The 22,170-nt window shown below is 38.0% G+C and overlaps 1 protein-coding gene across 1 annotated transcript in view; it reads right to left on the bottom strand.

Annotated features, from left to right (window-relative positions):
- GTF2F2 (general transcription factor IIF subunit 2) overlaps window positions 1–22,170 on the bottom strand; it is a 79,030-nt gene that overhangs the window by 6,400 nt on the left and 50,460 nt on the right. The window contains exon 7 of the mRNA XM_054654601.2: window positions 3,931–4,030. Within this exon, the coding sequence (XP_054510576.1) occupies window positions 3,931–4,030 (100 nt within the window). The remainder of the gene's footprint in view (window positions 1–3,930; window positions 4,031–22,170) is intronic.

The following is a 22,170-nucleotide window of genomic DNA, read 5'->3' as shown; positions in this document are numbered from 1 at the left end:
CCCACATCACCCACCCCCAATACCACCCTGAAACAGAAAACCAGCCAGCTCCTTGGAACCAACAAAAGTGATCCAGAAGGTGGTGTAAGTCATGTAATCATCAAGTGCTTTCAGGCAAACTGCGTGGGTGAATCCATAGCAGCACAATGTACAGCAGAAAAGATGCATGTGATCAATAAGGGACATGCGCCTGGCTGTAAATGAGATAATTCTGTATGGCAGTCGTTCTGCTTCTGATAGCTCAAATCTGACTCTCAAAAGGAAGACCTTCAGATGAAAAGCATATAAATGAAAATGCACAGATCTACTAGATACTAAAGATCTTATTTTAAAGAAGAAAGATTGGTTTTATGGCCCAATTCATGTTTTTCCTATGTATCCTTGCCAGCTAACTCCCTCCTACTCTCAGAGTGAAAATAGCCTGTCTCTTGGTAGCTGTCCCAAAGTGACTAAAGAATATTGCCACCTTTGCTGTGGCTCCCAGGTCTCCAGCCAGCTAACTACCTTCTTCACATTCTGAAATGGATATACATCTTTAAACTGGATGCAGAGCAATTGTTCCCAACCTGTAGCTTGAAGTCTCTTACTTCTGCTTTAAACTAAAATGGGTGTGCACAGCTAAATACTTGCCTGCTTTTCTAACTCCATGCAGTGTTATAAAAGCTACAATCTCACCGCACAAACCCATCACACTATTGATTTTTATCCAGTAAATACAGTTTAGTGTAATTATTTAACTCTTTAGCCAGTGCATTTAAAGAAGAAAAAATCTTCTAAACATTAATAGCTTTGCAACATAGCAAACTGTAACATCAAGCAAGGCAGCTTGACAGTACATCATCTTGCTTGCCAGGATCCACAGCAGAACTGCTGCACCACAGACACGAGAAGAACATAAACCTATGACACTGGTCTTCCCTTAAACAACAGCATGTCAAAACATTTGCTTCTTCTGGAAGTCCAGCAGACAATTACTAAAAAAATTCCATGTGAATATTCTAATAGTCTTAATTCATTAATGTATAAAATCAACTCACATAAAAAACTGTGTATCAAACCCTCCCTTTATTGAAAAGTTACTAGCCGCTGATGCCTCAGTTGCCCACTCTCTAATTAGCAATACTCTAGCATTTTCCTCTAACTTCAGCAACAGTTTCCACTGTTGTCTGATGGAAGAGCACATTGAGAAGTGCTAAAAAAAAAAAAAAGCCTGGTGTCTTCTGTTGCTGAGTTCTTCTTTTTGGCCTTGTGAATACACTGCTCACAGCAATTTACAATGCAGCCTTTCACTTTTTTCCTTCCTGTTTTCTTTGCAAACAGGATCTTTTATGTAGTAGGCTTAAAGCACTTTTTAATAGTCATGTAATAGAATGCACCTACATTGTAAACTAATTAGATGTCTTTAAAGTTCTGTGGTATTTTTAATTTAAAAGTATTCAAATACTATTTGATTTCAAGGAAGGACCATTTTAGAACAAGCTGTTTAGCACAGAAGTTGTGAGTTTATCCCCAGAAGACTTTATACTGAAATCAATTTCTCTTTGTTTACCTTCCCAGGATGTTGCTAAGCTTGCTGAAAAGCTGCTAAAATTGCCTTCTTGAAAGTATCATTAATACTGAAGCTGATGTAACTGCTTTGGTAGACAGCGAATATAAAAGTCATAGAGAAGTTAGAATAAATCCAAAGCTTCATCTAAAGATACTCTAAAGTAGTCCTAAAGGTTTTCTTGTCTCCTAGAGCATGGGTACCAACCTCTTCAGTACAGGACATTGGGAAGAGAGGACCACCAAGAAACCACTAAAAGAAGCCTCTGAAGGGCTAGCCAGAAGCACTGAAGAAACTTTCTGCTGTATTGTGAAAAACAATTAAGTCACAGAAAAGTTCCAGCTTCAAAAATATTAACCTTGCAACTTTGCAAACACATTTAATATTTATAGATATAATGGAGGTCTTTTCCCCAGAGAAGAAAAGCTAAGTGACAACCTTAGCATATATTGTAATGGAATTGCAATTTCTTCAAATAAAAATATAGGTGTAATATAATTTCTTGCAAAAATAATCTAATCACTTTCCCAGTCCTTGAATTCAAACAAGCTATTACTATTTCCCATCCACATGTAATTTATTTCCCTCCTCCTTCCTGCTGTACGTGCCTTTATAGGTACACGAAGCAGCCACAATTAAGCCCCATTTTATATTCTTTCCTTCAAGAAATGCTAACCCTTTCTCTCTTCCTTAGTAGATACTCATTCTTCCCGCAGAAACTGCCCAGATGATGATTGTATTAACATATATGACAATTTCTACATTTTTATTTCTTTCTCGTGAAAGTCTTGTCCCCAACACAGCACCATACAATTACATGCAAAGCAGCAGGGTCTAAGAAAGCAGTTGCTGCTTGAAAACAGCAGAAAAATTCAACCAAGAGGTTTTAAAAATTCATGGACTTTTTCTCCCAGTTATATACCCTTTCAGCCATTTAACCTGAACCTTAATAAAAGACTTAATGAACAGAAAGATTTTGTAGAAAGTAGTCATGCCTCGGCCTTTAGAGTCAAGGCAACATCTAGGTGACTCAAGTACAAGAATGTCTTACAAGATTTTTCCCATCAGAACACCTTTAGGGTAGACATGAAAACTAAACACAGTGCTGATGGATTTCCACGACCATGGACAGCTATGTAACCAATAAAAATATAATAATTAGGACACAAGAGCACCATCACTTTTAACAGGCCTAGTTATACCCCCTCAATCTCACACAAGATTTAAATTGCCATAATGATATGGTGACCTGCAGTTTGCAGCTGGAATAAAGATATAAAGATTATCTCTAGGCTGTAGTCATACTGCCATAATTATGCTGGTGTCAGGGAAATGGAACAGCATCCCACTAAAAAGAGAAGCTTTACCCCACCAAATATCATTCCAAAATTAAAGAAGAACACCAGCAGCATCATAAAACAATATACTGATGTAAAACTGCATCTGCACAGTAGGACACATCAGTGTGACTGTTTTGGTTAAATGGCATTCCCTCAGCTGTTATTACAATTATATTGGTATGATCATCCATGTAAAGAGCAGACTTTGAACAGTAACTACTACAAAATAGACCCATGAGAGAAAAATTATTATTTCTGGTTCTGTGGCAATAGACTGACTTTCATAATAATGCTTAAATATCATCCAGTATATTGTCACTTGTTTTATGTAAATAAAATCTTAATAAAAAGTGTAAAAGTTTAAATGACTAACACAGTGATTCATTTTCAGTATGACTTAATGTTACTCACATTCAACATACTCAAAGAGTATCTTTAAGGAAAAGGACGTTATAGTTTATATGTACATCAACTGATCTGGAACAGCAGTGTGGGTGTAATATTGACAAAGCCAATGATGCCAATAACATGTACTGTGAAGGTAGGAAACTGAGAAAAATTATCAGCTGTTACTCTTTTCTACTTGTTGCCAATTCCTCCAAAGGACTGGAAACTAATGATTCTTTGCAAGTCCTTTACTCTCCTGCAGATGATAAGTTATTTGGCTCAAAAGAGTGTTTCCACATCTCATAGCACAAAGCCAGAACTGCCTTTCATCCACAAATGTCAAAATTACATTAAAAAAAAAGATTAGAGGAAGAATGTAATAAAGCCACTAAAAAGGGTTGGGTGAAGGTGGTCTGCCCTCCATCAGGTAACACAAGACAGTTACGACTGGCAGACCTTAGCCCCAAGGGTGATACTGGTCTTGAGACAGAAAGAAGATCCCCAGAAGACAAAATCAAGGAGAAATCGGGTGACATAGAGCATTGACAAAGACAGTGGCCAACTGTGAGCAAAAGAGCTGCTGGACAGCAGCAGAGCAGTCCTGGAGTCCTAAGACAAATTCCTCCTGAAGAAAGGAAAATACTAAAATCTACTTACATTATACTGATGATTAGCCACTGGTTTATAGTTCGTGGTTACAGCTTTGTCCAGCTGCTGTGATAACCTTACAGGTTTAGAAGATTCTTCTATCTGTAATCTACAAAAAGAAAACAAGAATAAAAAGTTCAGACCAGCACACACTGAAAGTGAAGTCTAAAAATCTGCAACTATGAACCAACTATTATCAAGGGTCAGATGTAAACAATCTATAAGGCAAAACAGATGCACTCTTCTGGATTAAGTTCTTCTTACTCTATTTTTGCTCAAGGACACTGAACTATTAGTTCAGTGGGTGCTGAACTAATAGCTCATAGGAACTGAAGTTCATAGGGTGCTGTATGCTACAGAAGATATTCAAATGCTGAAAATCAAACAGCTGAAGAGAAGATACTAAAACCGAATTTTGAACACAAATTTCACTGCAAAAACCTAATGCTCAGATTGAAAAAAAGCCCTTGCTCTTAAAAAAGATCAAACCCAACCCAAATGAATGCAGAATCTCACAGCTTACTCAGCTGAGGGATGAAAAAAGCTTTTCATCCACCTCTGCTAACCCATAACCTTCTCTTAGATATTGAAATGTAAAAACATAAATTTCTGTGACCTTTCTTTTGGCATTACAGTACAGTAAGAGAGTGCAAATAACAGTTTTAAGAGCATTATAAAGACATGAAGACAGAAAAATCTACCCAGCTTCAAATCAATGTGCAATCAAGTCTCTATCACACAGTTAACAATAGGTGACCTTCAATTCTCTTTGGGAAAGACTCTCAGAAGGTCACTGGTTGAGGACATCTTGTCAAGCTCATCCCTATGTAATTTAAAGCTTCTGTATGTTGATGTAGATGGAGTGTTTCATTTAATTCAGATTTAGCACTCAAGAATTTCTACTTGAAATGAAGAGGCAAGACACCAAGCTCTAGAAAAGCATAGGACATGGCCTTTTAGACACAATGGCTTTACGGCACATCTGATTAAAATGTTAATTATCAGTGAAGCAGTTTTGTTTCCAAAGGTGCATCTTGTAGGCAGAGGAGTCAATTTCCACTAAACACAGTATAACACAGCCCAATAAATGCACAGTGATGCTTGCTTCTTTCCAAACAAAAATTAATATGGTGACCTTAATGCCAATAATAACTGCATGTTTACTAGTGTAAAGCATACAAATTACAAAACTGACAGATCTTTAAAAACTGTAAATGTTTGAGTTCACTGATTTATTTTTGTAAAGATATAATTTACACCCAAAAAGATAAAATTTAAATTTAGCCTGTTTCTGAATGAACACCTGAACAACCTAAATAAATTACATTTGAAGGAAGTAATAAATCAAGAAATAAGTTCTCCAGTTGTAGTGACTTGAAAGGAAGAAAATCATCCCTCATAGCTGGTATTGCTGGACAGTAGGCAGAGACAGTGTTTTCTCATACATAGATAAACTTGCTTCCTCTTGAATCTTTCTATCATAAAAATGTAGAACATGAGGCAATGGTTGCTTAAGAGCAGTAAAAACTACAGAAAAAATGACAAGTCTGCCAAAGGAAGAAGGAAAATCAATTGGAAGGTAAATGAACAGTGAACATGTTTTGCTTATCACAAGAGTTTATCTTTTGGCCTTCAATCTAATTAAATGATTTTAAAGATTTTCTTCATCTGGTTACGAAACATCTTCTAAACTCATGTTTCACAAAAGGCATAGACCAAAATTAAATCACTATCTTTTCTACAAATCTGTCTTTTTCTCTACTTCTCCATTGCTTAATATTTTTCTTTTTGGTCCCAATGACTTTTTAAATTTTTAAATAGTTTAGCTTTAATTTTTACATAGTTTGGCTTAATTCCTTTATTTTTTTCCAGTTCATCATATTTCTATTTGTTTGATCTGGGGAGTTTTCCAGTTCTTCCTCTCCTGTATTCTAGCTATTTTTCATCTCACTTCTCCCCCCATTTTTCCTTCATAAAGGAGATTTCCTGCTCAACCCATTTACTGATACTGCTCCTGTTCGTGAGACAGGGGCTCCTTGAGACAAACTGGGAATTCTTGTCACCGTCTTCCCCTCCAAGGCCACTGCACCAACTTGATGTGCATCAGATTAAGTTACTTGATTTACAATGTAGCTCCAGAGTCCTTCTCAAAACAGCTACAGTACAGGGTCCTAACAATACTTAAATACATCAGATGGTGTCACGCTTTCAGGGAGTGCCAGGCATTCAACAGTGACCTATCTTCATGATTAATCCTCCTTGCACTGGGCTTTATATTCATTACTCTTTACAATGTAAATTAACAATATCTCTATTTCTTCACATACACAGCCAAAGAACGCTTCAATGATGAATTGTCAGCCATGGACTTTAGATACCACTCATGTTCAAGGCCTCTTCCTGATCTGGCATTTTAAAATTACAATAGAGGAAATTTCAACCCCCATTCAGTGTAGCTTCCTTAAATTAATTCTTCTTTGCCCAAAAGTACACTAGCAATTTATTTCTTAACATTTTTCACTCCCCATGCAGGATATGCATTTCAGCTCTTTTATGTTAACCTCCGAATTTCCAAATCAATAGAAAACCAAATGTGTAAGAGAGCTAATAGACTTCTCAGAGGCCTCCCTTCGAAGGTTGATGGAAGTGAAGGTACACTTAACAAGTAAAGTTCTCCAGCATATAATCTTGAAAACAAAGAAAAACTTACTGCCTGCTTAGGAAACAGAATGAAAGCCAACCAAGTGAAAATGGAGAGGGACCATCTAAGCTTGTTTGTGAAATGGCAGAAGACTTCAGAAAGATCTATACATAGCAAGTAACAAATACATCAGCTACAAATGTATGTCTCTGGAATTTCAGAGATATTTGTGTTGTACATTGATATTTTTTGCCAAAGGTTTCCAAATTACAACCACAGATCTCACAGATCTCAGATGGTCTTTAGAACACTGGCTTACAGTAAAATGTTAACCTTTTCTGTTGGTTTCTACTGCTGTAGTGAGAAGTGAAAATACACTAGATTCCTGATACTACTTTTTAATGCAAACAATTACAGCCGTGGCCATATGCCAATATGGAGATTTATATGGGAAGCATGGTGACTCAGGAGGCAAAGCTTTTTATTAATAGCTTTTATTCTACACATGCATCTTGCTCTTCTCCCTAATGGCTGCCCTTCCCATTTATTTTTCTGCAGCTTTCACAATTTCACAGAGCCTCAGGTTACCTTCCTTTACCTTCCTTCCACTGGGCTTGCAGGTGGAATATTGTCACACAATCCTACATGGAATAATAGCTGATGCACATCTGGAATTGGCCTCACAAAAATGCATGAATAAAGGGACTGACAAACATGGTATAAACACAAAATTAGCAAGTGGTTCACATGGGGATGAAGCACTGAAATTTGCTTAGTGCATTACGAAGGGTAAAGACAAACAGCCCATAATCATTTTGTCCAGATGATTTGCTGATACACACACTATCTGCAGGGAAAATACAGCATGGTTGGTTGGGTTTTTTTCAAAATCATGCTGCAATTCTGTTATATTCAGAAAGTAGTATGTCTGGGGGAATATAATTGACTTTTTAAATTTGCATAGATGTTGTCTGAAAAAATTTGATTAAATATATAAATTTATACATTCCAGTAATTATACACTCAAAAATACATAACAAAAGGTATAAACTGGAAATTGTACTAGCCTTTTAGATAGATGTTAAAACATGTTACAGATATAATTACTTTTAATTATTTAAAATTTCTTAAACAGAATTTAAAAAGCAGTATTAAACAAGAATATCCGGCAGTGCTTTATGCAGAATTGTCTCAGAGTGGACCTGCTGAATCTTAAACGAAACTGCTGGTAGGAATAAAGAAAAAAAATCAATAGATATTCTGAGTCACTGGTGACACTGATTTAAAGGAGCAGGGGCTTTTTACCTATTACCCTTTATTGTGATTTGCAGGAGTTAAAAGACTTAGTTATCGCTTTGAACAATAGACAAATATCCAAACTCTTGTTGAAATAGTTAGAGCCATACTTCATGCTAATATCTGGCCTAAAAAATAAAGAGAAAATGGAGATATATTTTCCTTCAAACTGCCAATGAATTAGCAACAGAGCAGCCACCAGCCTGCACACTGTGGTTTTCTCTTCCGCCCCCAAGATCAAATATAGCTCTTCCACCTTGAAATACAGCAAGTAACCAGCACGGCATCGAATTCACCATGGTCATTTCCCAGCAAAACACATTTCTTACCGCAGCTTTGATTTGTCATTGTGCTTATACTTGAATAAGGGGAAAAAAACATTCAAACAGACTGGAAATAATTCCACAGGACTTGGCAACATGTAGCAAACTCATACAAGAAGACAGATGAAGACAGTATGTACATTCCTAGGAAGAGACATTCATTGTTTTTTAAATACATGTAATTTTCAGCAACAAAAAATAAACCAAAGACCTTTAGAACTAATAATCTACTGTGATTAATCTTTTGTCACAAAACAAATGTTTCAAAGATTTGAAGCAGGTATTAATCACAAACACTGCTAGGGCTCGAATTCTATGCCTTTCTAAAGAAATTATTTCACAGATAAGAGAGTAAAGTTTATGTACTTTTTTCTGCTTGGCTATCTGTACACAGGGCACCAGTAAGTAAGGAGTCGGTCTTACCGATGCAAAAAAAGGAAAAGTTGTGTTTCTTCTCTCTCTGCAGTAACACCGATGCACTAGAAGAAAGCAGGCCCACTGCCCAAAGCTTTGGAGGAGAAGAAACACAAACTCTCCATCTTTGCACAGTTTTGTAGCTTTTCTCTAATTGCTCACAGAAGTTCCCAGTCCAATACCAGGGAACTGAAAGCCAAGGACTAATTCTCTCATCGTCCCTTACTCAGTAATCTTGTACTAGAAGCAGGCATTGACAGCTGCATTACGTGAAGTTTCATGATACCTGATATGGGCTATGAAGCTTTTCCTTTGCTTCCTTATTTCTCTAAGCATCCCAAACATGACAGAAGTAGGCACATCCTGAAATATCTCATCCAAAACAAACTAATAAAATAAATGTAACAATATAACCTCAAAGCTACTCTTCTTTGGTTCATTTGGACTTCTGTACCTTGCTGAGGTTCAGGTAGCACCTCTTTTGACTTTCTCTCCAAGCAAGAATAGCAGTAATGTAAGAAGCAAGCAGATGATCAACAAGAGATGAACATTCTTATAAGACACTGAAACTTTAAAAAGTTGACTCATTCTGTGAGAACTAAGGGACTTCAGCACCTCATGGTGCACATTCTGCTAAAACAACCCCATGGCAGTGCTCAAGCACAAACAACATAGGAAATTACTAGAATGGCCACACCAGTAAAAACACGCACTCTCTAATAATAAGAATGACAATCTGTCGCTACACCAAACAATCTGTCATATATTCTCAAAGATAAGAACAACATGCAAATTCTGCACGTTGTGTTTCATTGCAAGGAGCCCCACTGTCTCACGTTCCATGGAGGCGGATGACAGCCTCCATCGCATGGATGAATCCACCGCTCTTCACTCGGCGTTACTCCAGCACAGTCAAAGCAAAGGGAGTCTGTCCCCATTTCTGAAGACTAGACAGGCAGACAGAGAAGAGCAGGAGCTGAATGAAAATGGCATTAAGAAGCACATTTGCCAGCGTTAAATAACTGTTTCAGATTATTAATACAGGATATGATTTATAACTAATTTTAAGTCCTGAAACCCTGGCATTTCAAGAAAAGAGCTGTAATTACTATGTGTTCAGATATTAGATTTTTCTGAAGTTGACATCTTCAACTATATATGCTGAAGGATAAGCAATGAATCATAGGAATATATGACAATTTCATGTCTAATTCTCAGACAGCTACCACAGCCACAACTGAAGACTCCAATTCTACATATTGTATCTTCCTCCAGTACAGAACATTAGATGATATAAATGGCAATTCAACAATAAGTAACAATTTCTTATGCATTTTATTTTCTGGATTGACAAAAAGTGAATAATTGATTAAAACCAATCCAAGATTTCCTCTCTGAGTTTAGTATTGCAAATGACTAAAACCTTTTCAGCTAAGCTTGTGTAAACAAATAATATAAAGATAAAATAAAACCTATTTTAGCATTAGTAGTGATATAATTGAATAATTTTCTCTATTTGTTTGATGCACTACTTTGAACATGTTAAGTGATGCCCTAATGCAATTAGCATGAAAAAAATTGTAACATCTGCTTGACATCACAGATATTTTTAATCAAGCTCATGTGTGTCTACTGATACTTCCACTGGAAGCATTCTGACACTGATGAAGTCAAGCTCTGGCATTGCCTGGTCCACACTGGGGACAAGGTGGAAGAGTTTTATCTGAGGCTAAGTTCAAGAAGGAATCATACCTCAGAGGAATCTTCTTTATTAAATGAGGTTATAAATAGCCTATCCATTAGTGCAGCTGACAAGGTTTGTTTCTTGGCCCTGCCTCTATTAGGCTTGTCTGTCCAGGTCTGGATCTCTGTTTGTTTGTTGCCTCCTCCTTTTACTCAGCACCCATCCCGTTTTCCAGTGAAAAGGGTCCATGACCAGATATCCTTAAGGGCAGAGATTCCCATTCAACCTTGTGAAGCAAGGCAGCCTTTGCACCCTCCTTGTGCTTTCAGGAGGACTTGGGTCACAGCATCACCCCCTTGCCTCCCAGGTGAAAAGGCCCTTTCAGCACTGTTTAGGCTGTTGATTGATAGAAAATCACACAACCCACCACAAAATCATTTAGGTTGGAAAAGGTCTTCAATTTCAACCATTAACCCAGCACTGCCAAATGCACCACTAAACCATGTCCCAGAGTGCCCCTCCGGGTCTTTTAATGTCTCCAGGGATGGTGACTCAATCACTACCCTTGGCAGCCTGTTCCAATGCTTGACATCCACTTCAGTGAAAAAATGTTTCCTACAATGCAATCTAAACCTCCCCTGGTATAGCTTGAGGTTGTTTCCTCTTGTCCTACCATTTATTGCAAAGAAATGAACACTTCCATATTACAATTCATGTACTCTGGAAGAGCAGAAAGGTTTGCAGCTTTGCAGTTGTTAAAAATGTCAGGATTTTGCATTCCTTTCCAACCTATGGTCATCATAGTCAGTCAATTAGTGCCCAAAAGGAAAAGAACTCTCCATTATTGGTTCCTGCCACACTTCCAGTATTTTCTTATTAATACACATAGCACAAACATCTCTGTTCTGCCCTGTTTCCTGCCTAACACAAGTAATAAGATGAAGTTCAAGAACAAGCAAAAGCAGAGCTAAAGGGGAAGGTCTTCCCTGAGGACTAAGTCAGGGTAAAAGTGCATCCATGCATGCTCAGTTACAGGCTGTAGCTCCATATGGGGCACTTCATCTTAGTTCCTAAGTGGATTAAAACACAGTAGATTTTTATACCACGGTGCTTTATACTTGTGGCTTATTCCAGTGACAAAAAGGTCTAAAACGAGAATGAAGTAATACCTGGATGTCCATTTGTGTTGTCTGGAGAATGTAAGGGTACCTTGACCACAGGCAAGAGAAAAGGTTGGAGACTAGCAGAGTGATAAGGTACACCAAACAAAAAATTAGGCAACATGCCAGGAGAAATGGGAATGCAAGTGAGATTTTGGGGAGAGAGCTATAAAGAACCATGCAAATGTACATGACACACATCATTCTCACACAGAAAAAGAGAGAGAGCACAGAGGCTGCAAGAGAAGGACAACACAGCAGGAATGGCTGAATAGGCAGGAGTCTGGTGCACATACTCCTGAAAAATAGCAAGAAAGGGGGAAAAGTAGGTTGAAAAGCTTTTGGGTTTGTTCAGCTAAGATATCATGTTGATGATCCACAGGCCTTTGCCTCCGAGCCAGCCCTTTGAGAGTGGACACTGCACTCTCTACAGCACAGGCAGATGCCAGCATCTGAAATACTGTAGGGATGAGTAACCACAGAGCAGATCCTGGATCCGGGGGAGCAGCCTCACAAGCCCATTACTAATACTAGAGAAGGTGATCTAGGAAAAGTGACTCATTAGCAAACTAAGCAAGAGGGAAAAAGCTCAGCCCTTTAATTTTAAAATTAATATTAGCTCCTGAATTAAAGCCAAATAAAATCTCCTTTCTCACTTCCATTTTCAAAGATTCAATTTCCTTTCTTGCTCCTATTTTTCTCAGTCCTCAAATTTCTCCACAACAAATGGATTTACATGCTAGACATGATTTCAATTCAGATTTTAGAAGAGGAATTCTAAATTCTGAACAATTATTCTTAAAAGTAAAACAAATAGACTTGTCTCAAAATTAGAAATCTTTGTTCTCCTGCCAAAACTCATCTGTTGTGCTTGGAGCTGTTTTGAAATCAATGGTAGAAGTAACAGGCATTTTTAGATCCGGGCAACACAAAGTCAAATAGTTCTTGTCAGTTTGCAGATACAGAAATTGTGTACATTTTGCTAATGGGGACAGGAAAAGAGAATTTTAAAAACTAGTTTGTTAAGACAGAAAAGGTGCATCTTTACCATACCCTGAAAGGCCTAGCTCTTCAATTAGTGGTAAAAGGATGGATGATTTACAAGCTCAGTCAATTCACTCCACAATGAAACTGCTCACAGCTAAGGAGGTGGAAAGAAAGAGGCAGACTCTTGGCTACAAGTCCTCAACGAAAAAAAAAATCCCTACAGCACCTCAGCTACATCTCTTCAATCTGAACCTCTCCTCCCCTTCTCCTGCAAAATGCCTTTATCAAGTTGCAGCTGCCAGCACTCTGCCTCCAACTACATGCTGCCATCTCTAAAACTCCAATTCCCAAATACTTCACCACTCTCCTGATTGTTCTGCAAACAGCTATGGCATCTGGCTCAATTGGGGATCTTCCAGTTAAAATTTACTGTAAACAATTTAACAGTTTGTGACAATCTGGAAAACATTTGGACTGCTTCCCTAGAAAACCTAGCTGGCTCAAATCCTCAAGGTTTTTCCCTGTCTCTTCCTTCCTTAGCCTGCAGACTCTAAAATGCTGGATAGCAAGAACACCTTTTTGAGGACGCACCCCTCCCTTCAGTTAAAATACGCTTAGAAACAACCGCCCAGAGCTGCTGCAAAGGGCACTGAAAGGCAGGTGCTGGGAGAATGTACTGCACGTGCCCATGGGTTAATGACTATACACTGCCTTTGATAGCTTAGAGGGGAATCTTGCACAGTTCAGCTGCTGTTCAATGGTGTAAACATATGGTTGCACTAAACTGCAGAATTAGCTCATGCAGAACTGCTGAATTAACCCACCCAACACTCCTTCCTGCAAACAAAGAGAATGAAATTAGCTTTAACTGAACTCTGAAATCATGCTTAATCCAAACAAAACCAGCATTAAGTTAAAAAGAAGAGCTGGGTAGGTTCAGCAACCCTAGAAACCCTATGCTATAAAAACCAAAGCAAATGCAGGAAAGAAACCTGTCTTGATCCTCAGTCCATGTGAAAAAGCAGTCTTGCTCATCCCTCAAGTCAAAAATTTACCAGTTTCTCCTGCAAGCCATGGGAAAAAAGAGGTAACACAGCACAGACTGAAAGATGTATCAGTTAAATCAGAAAACTGGAGATTTTTTACAACTTTGATCATCATTCTTTCAGCCAATTGTATTTCCTTTGCCCGTTGTACAGAACTATTGCTCTGCTGCATTTGCTCAAGTAGTTTAATTACACTTTACCTCCTCCTATTTTGCAAAACAAGTGCTCCTCCAACTCCCTCTCCCAATATATTACATACCTGCCCACCTCCACTGGAAAATCACTGCTGGATGTCCCTCACCTGTTCAAGTGGGAACTGTGCTCCCACAAACAGAGCAAGAGGATATGGAGCTGCAGCAAAGCTAGAGGCAGAGACACCAGTTGTGTGGAGGGAGCCCAGCAAGCAGTAACAGGGCTGGGAGCTGCAGGGCTGCTCTGCAGCTGGGAGGTGATGGCAATGGGGAAAAAGGGCCACCAAAGGGTCGTCACCTGCCACAGGACTCTGCTCCTGCTCACCAGGTTGTGAAGGAAGGTTTTACAGCAGCCCTGCATCATTCAATTTGGTTTGAGTCATCCTCCTCAAGGTCTGGTCTTTGAGAAATGCTGCTGCAGAGGGCAAATCTGGATGTTACTTTATTAAAAAGCTTTAACTTGCCTTCTGTGCATCATCTTCAGGGTGGTGCTTATCAAAAGTCACAGCTGTATCACCATTAGCCCAAATAAAAGCTCTCAGTAAAGTGAAAATACCTTCAGGATCAGGAGACTGTGGCTCAAGACTCCGCTTCAAGCTCTGCTATATCTTTAAACCAACAATTCTCAAAGTTATTTCAAAATAGCTTTCTTTAAAAAGCACACTGATAACCACAAGGCACAACACGGACATGACTAGGTTTTAAGGCAACTGAGTCCAGAAAGCATTAAGATTTTGCATTTGAAAAAATATAATATAAAAAATAACTCAGCCTTTGTTTCAAAGAAGAAACCAACATAAGCTTAGTAGTTCAGAACATCATCTTTGGAACACTCCCTAGAGAGCTTACTTGTTAAGAAATAAACTTAGCTCCATGCATTTTGAGGTCTGCTACATTAGTATTCTCTTAATTAGAGATTTTCAGAAGAGTGCATCTTATTTGTAAGCACAAAGAAACTCACCCAGACTTTGTGAAGCCATACCTATTCTGTTATTAAATAAAATCCCCAAAGATTTGATTACAGATTTGTCTGGCATGACAAATTCCAAAACCAGTTAGTGGCTGAAGCATAAGCATTGTCTAGCTTCCCCAACAGGAAGCTGGATAATTGGGTTTTCCATAAGAGCTGTGTGAAAGCAGACTCCATTCACGTCCAATTTGGTTGAGCATGCCTTCCACAGGGAAGGGGGGAGAGGGAAAGAGTAATGAAAGAAGTTTCAGGACCATTGTATTTTAAAGCTTGATTTGCACAGTGTTCCTTAATTAAACTTAAGGTTGCAATTTTTAAAAATGCATACATACAAGAAGAAATGCTCCACATAAATTTCACTGGTTTGTCATTAACTGAATTTGTTAGTCAGTAATCCAAACATGAAATGTAACGTGAAACCATTATTACTGTACTAATAAACTGTGAAACCATTATTACTAAGAAAAGTGTCTATTTTCCCAAAACTTCTTTAGTTTTTAATTGAGTATGTGTATGTTTCTCAAATGGCAGTGTAAAACAGCATCTATCAGTGCACTGAATCTGACAGGGACAGGCTGAGCCTCCCCCACAGCAGCCCCAGACGTGCCTGAGCAGCACCCCCAGGGGCCAGGAGCCTGGGATGGGCAAGAGGTTGGGAGGGGATGCAGCCAGGATAGCTGACCCCAGCTGACCACAGGCATACCCTGTTCCATATGGTGTCATCCTCAGCAACAAAAGGTAAGAGAAAGGAGGAGTATGACACTCCTTATGAAGGTGTTCTCTTCTGAAGCAGCTGCTATGTGCACTGGGGCCCAGCTTCCCATAAAGTGGCCTGCTGATGGGAAGCAGAAATTAAATCTATATTTTTGTTTTGCTTCCACACACAACCTTTGCTTTCTTCCATTAAACTGCTTTTAACTTGACCCATGATATTTTCCATATAATTTTTTTTCACTGCCCTGATGAAGAGGAAGTGTGAGAGAGCAGCTGGGTGGGCATCTGGCAGCCAGCCAAAGTTAACCCACCACATTTAAAACTGCTAAAAAAATTGTAACTTTATAAAAAGCTAGCTCAGTATTAGAGATATTTAGAGCAACAGTGTTTTAAAAACACTTAACATCAATGGGAGAAGTTCTCTGGACTCAACAATACACACTGCTGTTGGCGGAGAACACACAGCAGTCAATACAGGTCAGGTCAGAATGATGTGAACTGCTGGATATCTGCTCTTTCTTCAGTGGTATACATGGTATACTTCCAAGAACAATCATGGGATATCACATATATTTAATATTTTACTACATCTTCTAGTGGAATGTGTCCCTGCTTATGGCAGAGGTTTGGAACCACATGATGCTTAAGATCCCTTCCAACACAAGCCATTCTTTGATTAGATGAAACAAAAGTGTTCTTTTTTCTACTGACATGTCTCTTATTAAGTTCATTTTGGTTTACATAATCATCTTGAAAGACACAATAATTTTTGTTGTTATTTTTTTATTGCTTTTGTACAAAAACAAAATTATAAGCATCTCTAGGGGAAAAGAGAAACAAATCATCCTTTGAGAAAGTTGTGAAAGCCCTTTGGAGCTGTTTAAAATCCCCAAAATAAATTTTTAAATTTAGTTTTAAGTCTAGAGAAGGTTAAGACATTCTAGAGAGAAGAACTGGAGAACAGAATTACTTAAAAATCTCCCCCAAAACCAGCTGCAGCAAATATTTAATTTTTAAAATGTAGAGAACAGTCAAACAATTATTCAGAAAGGTAAGAAACCCAACAGTTTTTTTTCCTAAACAGATGCTTTTATATCATGTTATTTCTGCAATACTTTTTGGACTACTTGCTCTGCTCCACCACATCCTTTAATTTAATAACTCCACAAGACTTTGGAAGAGTCACACATCCTTCATTGCAACAGGAAATGAAACATAAATTACCTACCACTTTCTTTATTGCTAGAGCTACAAACATTTTGTGCTACATGGGGAGAAGAAAGCTGCCTCTGCAAGCCTGTTTCTCCAGCTATACAGAGCCTCAAGACCTCTATGACAATTCAGCACTTCAGGCCAAGACCTCCTGCTTTAGAGATACAGGATCTCTGAGCTAAAGAAGACAGGTACTATGCACTGTATTCTCTTCTGCATTTGATTTAGCAGAAGCAGAACACACACTGTTTATATGGCCTTCATAATTTTGGAAAATCCTCTATTCTGAAGAAAAAAGGAAACTTCTTTTTCATAACGGGAAAAATGCCAAATCACACAAAATGCTGTTATAATTAACTTAAAATTCCTCTCCACTTGATAAATGAAGAAAATAACTGTCCATTGTTTCTTCTCAAGTGCAAATTCTATTAATGGCTGCATGAAAACTAGGTTTACAAAGGGGACCAACAGCATGCTGCTTTGTAATACAAAAGGGTCAATGAAAAATAATAACATATAAAAATACCAAATAATGAACAATGTAGTATTGTGCATTGAAACAACATGCCTTTACAAGAGGTGTTCTGTTATGCCATACCCCATGTAACACATGAAATAAATATTTTATTGCAATAAAATGCAAACAACCTGAAATGGGACATCTCTCTTTGTACATGTTCCATGACAGACGGTACTAGAATGGTATTTGCTGCAAACCAGATTAAATCAGTTTTAGAAACTAAATTCCATCAATGAACAGATTGCACCATCTGCTTCTACTAATATACATTAGAGAATGTGTATTTTCCATAGCTGCATATTTACTCTGTAATCAGAAGCATACAAGACAAATAGGTATAGCTTAGCTACAGAATGGCTGAAAAGCATCATCATCTGAGAATGTCAAGGGTGTAAACAAAAAAGCACTTAGGTTATTGAAGGCTATGCAATGAAGTAATGAAACAAAATTAGGCAAAAGAAAATTTAAGCAGCACACTGGGACACTAACAGTCATTGCAGTGATGAGAGAAATACAAATGCAAAAAGCGTAGATGCAATAGAGTTTCTTACTAATAACATGTAGAAAAAAAAAGAAATAATCCTTCAACTGAAGTCTAAATAGGGTTGTCTGGAAATCTGAATTTTTCTTACATGTTTTTTTGTGCTTTCAAGAAAAAAACCCATATTTGAATCAGGAGGTAAGCCAACATTTGAAGTTTTCATGGAACAGAAATCCTGCAAAATTTTGTTTTGGAAATCCAAACATGATGTTCCCAAAACAAAATATGCTTTCCCAGTATCCTCAGCAGCTGCTGACAAAAATTAATGCAATTTCTTTTATTTTACAACTGCCATTTTTATGGCTTGCTATGGTGACAAAAATGACAAAATCTACCTTAGACTCCAGCTCAGGGACTGCCAAAGTATCTACAGGACCTTCTCTCTGACAGTGCAGCCATGTGAGCTGCTCAGAATGCCAGAGCCCTGCACTCCCAGGCCAGCTGGCTCCCCACACCACCCACGGTCCATACAGCCAGCCAGGTGACTTTAGAGCCACTGGCATCACACACACAGGATCCCTTCTTACAAGCACCTGAAAGGTGAGGCTGACACATTGCTGTGACATTTTGTGGCACACTGATGTAACAGTAATGCAAAAATGAACCTGAGGAAAAAGCTTGAGAAGCCAGGGTGAGATTTCACCATTATTATTCTATGTATCCTCAGTAGCAAGGATGGCTACTGGAGAGTATGATACCAACTGCAATTAATGAAAGAGTATTTCATTATAAATTCTGGTATTTTCTCTGAAAGGATAATAAAAGAAACAAGAACTCTTGGGGCACTAATTTTCCCTGGTATAAATACACAGAGGAATGTAACAAGTTACATTCTAAGAAAAAAAAGAGTAGAACTCTTCAGGGCCAAAAAATAAAGAAAATGAGATATGCAGGTATGACTGAGGTGTAGGAATTCATTCAGTTCAGGAACAGGAAACAACTGTATAATGTGAATACCACAAGTAGCAGGCATTAAATCACAGGAAAATCCCCAGAAAACTGAGAAAGCAGTGCTTCAGACAACTTGTAAATAAATGGCGGAATTTCTTGACGCAGAGTATTATGAATGCTAAAAGTGCATATGGGTTCCCAAAAAGTAACTTTATTGATGACTGCTAAACACCAGGACAACCCTTGAGATACGTGTATCACAGGACAAGCAGAGTGTGCTGGATTTAGCAGGAAAACTGGGAAGACAAGCACTCCCTCTTTCCATTGAGCAGAGTGAGGCATTCCCTCTGCCATGCCCTCCTGCCAGTATCCAAAGTGAGCAGCCACAGCCTGCTCTGTGTCACTAAGCACAGCTCCATGCAGGACTGAAGATTTGGATGTGCCAAGCACTCACTCCAGCTCAATACAATTAAGACTCCAGAAAGAAAAACACATCAGACACTGCTGTGGTTTTTTTCTCATGGTCCTGAGAAATATTAATTACTGGGACAGTAATCATGTTTCATAAACAGCTGCTGCAGATAAAGAAAAAAAAATTGTCATGCTAAATGTGTGTAGATTTAATTAGCTTCTGCTCAAAGGTACTTCTTAAGAGAATGATGGTATCCAATACAAAAACACAAAGGTGTTATATTGCTGCAATCCTAATCTGGAAGTAAGTCTAAGATATAGAAGAAAACTGAAAGGAAGACTTTCTGAGTTGAGTATGTATTATTTCAAAACAAAGGTTTTTGACTTCAGAGTCTTGCAGGGGAAGAAGCATCTCATAAGACCTATATAGACAAAAAGGAAAATAAGATGAAACTTGTCTGAAACTGGGAAGTGACCATGCCACAGAATTTCTGTCAGGACATGCAGAAGAGCACCATCAGCTCACTTGCCAAAGCAGGCCTAGTCAGCTTCCTCATACCTCTGTTTCCCCACTCTAAACCACAGCATAAAATCGACCACTCAAAGTGCAAAGCCTTTTAAGACCCTTGGGTACAGGCATATTACAGAGAGTATTAACAAACCCCAGTGGGCCATACCATGACCATGTCAATAAACACAGAAGTACCACTTTGGAATAAAATGCAAGCTAAACAGTTAAACCAAAACCAGTCAAAGGAGGAAAAAGTGAAACATTTATTCCTGCTGACCAATGAAACTGCAGAGAAATTAAATTACGTCTTCAAGAAGGACATACATGACAAAGCTGGCTATTTACACACATGATAGAAAAGAACTACAAGAATAAAAATGCAGTTTTAAAAAAAAGTTAGTGAGTTAGTGTATTATTTAGAATGAAGTAACATAGTCATGACTTAATGAGGATAGCCTTAAGCAGGGAACCCTACGCATCCATAAAGACATTCAGATAGGCCCACATCCTAAAGCTAGAGAAAATGAAGAATGAAAATGTCGACAGAAACAGATGACAAATAATTGGAAGGGTTTTGGAAGAGTTCTTTGAATAATCAAGAAGTCATAATTACCTAAAGAAAAAAGGATTTCTTCAAAAAGGAATAAAGGCACAACAGGGAGGAAAAAATAACCAAAAAATATAAAGGAGAGGCCCTTTAACAGCCTTCCTAAGATATTAACTTTCTGTACTTCACTTAGGAGAGGAACATCAGATAGAATTTTGTCTACTTGGCATTCTTAGATAAACACACTTTCATTTGTAGGTGGACATCATGAAACTACTATGGCACTCTAATCTCCATCCAGAAGTCAAAATAGGGCATCATGAAGGATAATTCAATGAGGAATAGAAACTGTGGATGGATTCAAGTATCTCTTTCTTGTAATCTTGAGGGGTATTTTATGTTTTTTTTGTTGAGTTTTTTAATGTCTAGAGCTTCATCTTCCTTGAAGAAGGGCTACTAGCTGCTTGGCTTGAGTTACTTTGATGGAGTTGTTTCTAAAAGGCTCCTATTTGCTGTGGCAAGAAGCTATATGTGAACAAAAATAATTTTGTCATTGAGCTTTAAATCCTCTAAAAATGATTTTCCTTTCTCTTCTTTATTAATATTGCAATGAACAGAAAGTACTTCTGCATTGTGCAAAAACTTCAACAATCTTTAACTTCAGAAAAATTCTGAACAAAACCAAAGCAAAACATTATGTTTTAAAAAGTAAGGAAGATACCTATACTCTGAATGAAGTTACTGGTTTATCTTAATAGAAGGCAAAAAGGCAGGGTGCACTGATTGCCTGGTCCCTGAGAGCTCAGAGGAGATAACTCTTTTTAGCCTCAATTCTTTTCACAGGGGACTTTCAATTCACACATAAAACTGAAGTGAAAGCCAGGTTCAATTTATTTTACTCTGACATTAACTTAGTCCAGGGCAATTGCTTGTGTTCATACTGATTAATGAAGAGAAGAGATGTAACAGTCCAACCAGTGTGAGAAGCCAGGTTATCTGAAGAGCATCTGGGGGACAGAACAACACTTAATCATTCTGAAGGAAGAACTGTAGAATGGGTGGCCTCCACACTGCATTTTATTTCAGGGAAAAATCCCTCACTATTATGGCAGTATCATCTTTGCTTACATAGTAACAGCAGACCCATGAGAAAAGGACAAAAGAATTGAAAAAGCAAACCAAATCCTATATGATCACAAAACATAGCTAACACATAGGGTTCCACACCACCTTTAATGGGGTGATTTAATAACTGCTGCACTTGATGGAAGTCTTCCTCGATTTGATAGGATTTAGGGACCAGGCCCTCAAAGCTCCTAGTAACTACTTGGTTAGTGCAGCATGACACAAATTCACAACATTGTTTGAATTCTGCCTTTTAAATACTGCAAAATAAATGCCTTGTGCATCAGTCACTTATACAGACACAGAAATACATCAAAAGACCTTGGCAAACAACAAAGTTGACCATGTAACACAATGCTTCCATTGCTTTCAAAAAAGACGCTGGTCTTTCTGAACTTAGTAAGAGCTTGTGCATTTGTGTTTCAGCAAGTTTTAGATATCTATACCAAATATTATTTCTATTTTGCACACACCAGATTTCCTAAATCCTAGACTTGAATTATGTGTTTATTCTTTTATTAAAATAATGGCACATGTGACATGTGGGCAAATATGCTTATAACTCTTCATCTTCTCTGGATGATACATAGGACACTTGTGCTTCACTCATCAGCTTCTGAAATGGATCTGCCCATAAGCTTCAAATTACTTCATGCATTATTAGGCAATTCCTGATTTTCATTACTCATGTTCATTGCTGCAGCATTTACACAGCACCAATCATACAGCTGCCCATGTACAGATTGGAGCACACCACTAATTACATACGTTTCATTTGGTTCTATTCCTCTATAAGGGAGGTTATGGTTTCCAAGGGCCATGTTCCGGGCTCATACCCAGATGTTTGGAGACCAGAAAGTCCCTGAGGTGTATAAACTCATTTGAATTTACTGACCCTTTAAGAGAAATAAAACCACAAATAAAGTACATCTTCCATTTTATTTCCTAACTTGTGTATCTACAGTTAAAATATGACAGCTTGGATTCACTAAAGCTGGTGATGCTTTACCTGTGATTCCTTATTAATTTGAAGTTTTTTTAAACTTATATTAAAAGAAATTACAG

The sequence above is a fragment of the Agelaius phoeniceus genome, chromosome 2 (assembly GCF_051311805.1).
Source record: "Agelaius phoeniceus isolate bAgePho1 chromosome 2, bAgePho1.hap1, whole genome shotgun sequence".
NCBI classification, from domain to species: domain Eukaryota; kingdom Metazoa; phylum Chordata; class Aves; order Passeriformes; family Icteridae; genus Agelaius; species Agelaius phoeniceus.
Note: the sequence above shows the minus strand (reverse complement) of the source record. Positions and strands in the feature narration are given on the sequence as shown.